The sequence below is a fragment of the Linepithema humile genome, chromosome 2 (genome assembly GCF_040581485.1).
Source record: "Linepithema humile isolate Giens D197 chromosome 2, Lhum_UNIL_v1.0, whole genome shotgun sequence".
NCBI classification, from domain to species: Eukaryota; Metazoa; Arthropoda; class Insecta; order Hymenoptera; family Formicidae; genus Linepithema; species Linepithema humile.
The window spans coordinates 35,792,084-35,793,077 of NC_090129.1; the positions used below are offsets into that span (position 1 = coordinate 35,792,084).

General features: G+C 58.7%; 1 protein-coding gene across 1 annotated transcript; it reads left to right on the plus strand.

Annotated features, from left to right (window-relative positions):
• Nucleotides 1-247: 247 nt before the first annotated feature.
• LOC136997921 (uncharacterized) lies at nucleotides 248-620 on the plus strand (the record flags this gene model as incomplete). Its single annotated transcript, XM_067349338.1, has 1 exon — nucleotides 248-620. A coding segment is annotated over exon 1 (373 nt), but the record flags the coding sequence as incomplete, so codon positions are not given.
• Between the last annotated feature and the right edge of the window lie 374 nt (nucleotides 621-994).

Below are 994 nucleotides of genomic sequence, written 5' to 3' on the forward strand. Positions count from 1 at the left end.
CAGATACTCTTTCCGGAGTAATTAGGAAGGCGCAGGAGAGCATCTCCCTCGAACAACTGGGGATCACCCAATTACGGATGAAATCCAGCTTCGGGGGGGGGCTCTTCTGGAAATCCCAGGAAAGGGGGAGGATGCCGAGGCTAAAGCCTCATACTTAGCCTCTGAGATCCGCATCGCTGTTGGTGATACCGATAGCATTGCGATCAGGAGGCCGTCGCGCCGACTCGATCTACGGCTAACCGGGATCATGGAGTCGGTCACCCCGGAAGAAATCCGGGAGGCCCTGGCGGAGGTGGGGGAATGTTCCCCAAAAGAGTTTAAGTTGGGACCCTGGAACCCCTTGATAAGGGGCAAAAGGTCAATCTGGGCCCAGGGTCCAGATAGAGCCGTGGTTAAAGCGGCAGAGGCGGGTAGGATTAAAGCGGGCTGGACCGCCTTCCAGGTGGTTTTGCTGAAAAGTAGGCCAGCCCGCTGCTACCGATGCCATGCCCGTGGCCACATGCGGCAGAGCTGTCCGTCCAATGAGGATAGGACGGACTGCTGCATGAACTGCGGGGAGAAGGAACACAAGATGGCGCAGTGCAAGGTCCCTGCGCACTGCCCAATCTGTGCTAAAAGGGGTAAGGTGGCAAACCATAGGGCGGGAGCGGAGCTCTGTCCTCCAGTTCCCCCCCGCTGGAAGCCACCTAAAAAACTTACTAGGGAGGAAAGGGGAGTTGTACCTGGAGGTAGAGGGGAGCCCAATCACGGGCCCACCCCCCTGCTGAAAGGACAACTCCCCCCTTGGAGAGGGATCCAGAGCCTACACCGTCTGTCCCAGTTAGGGGCAGCGTTGAGGCGGAAAAGCCTCAGACAATCCCAATGGAGGTTGAGCCACGCGGCCCAACTCCGGGACAAAAGAGAGCAAGAGTAACAGAGGGGGAGGAGGGAGAGGAAAGACCTGCACCAAGCACCCCCACCCGCCCTACCAAGGTGAAGGTAGTGGAGAAGCGGG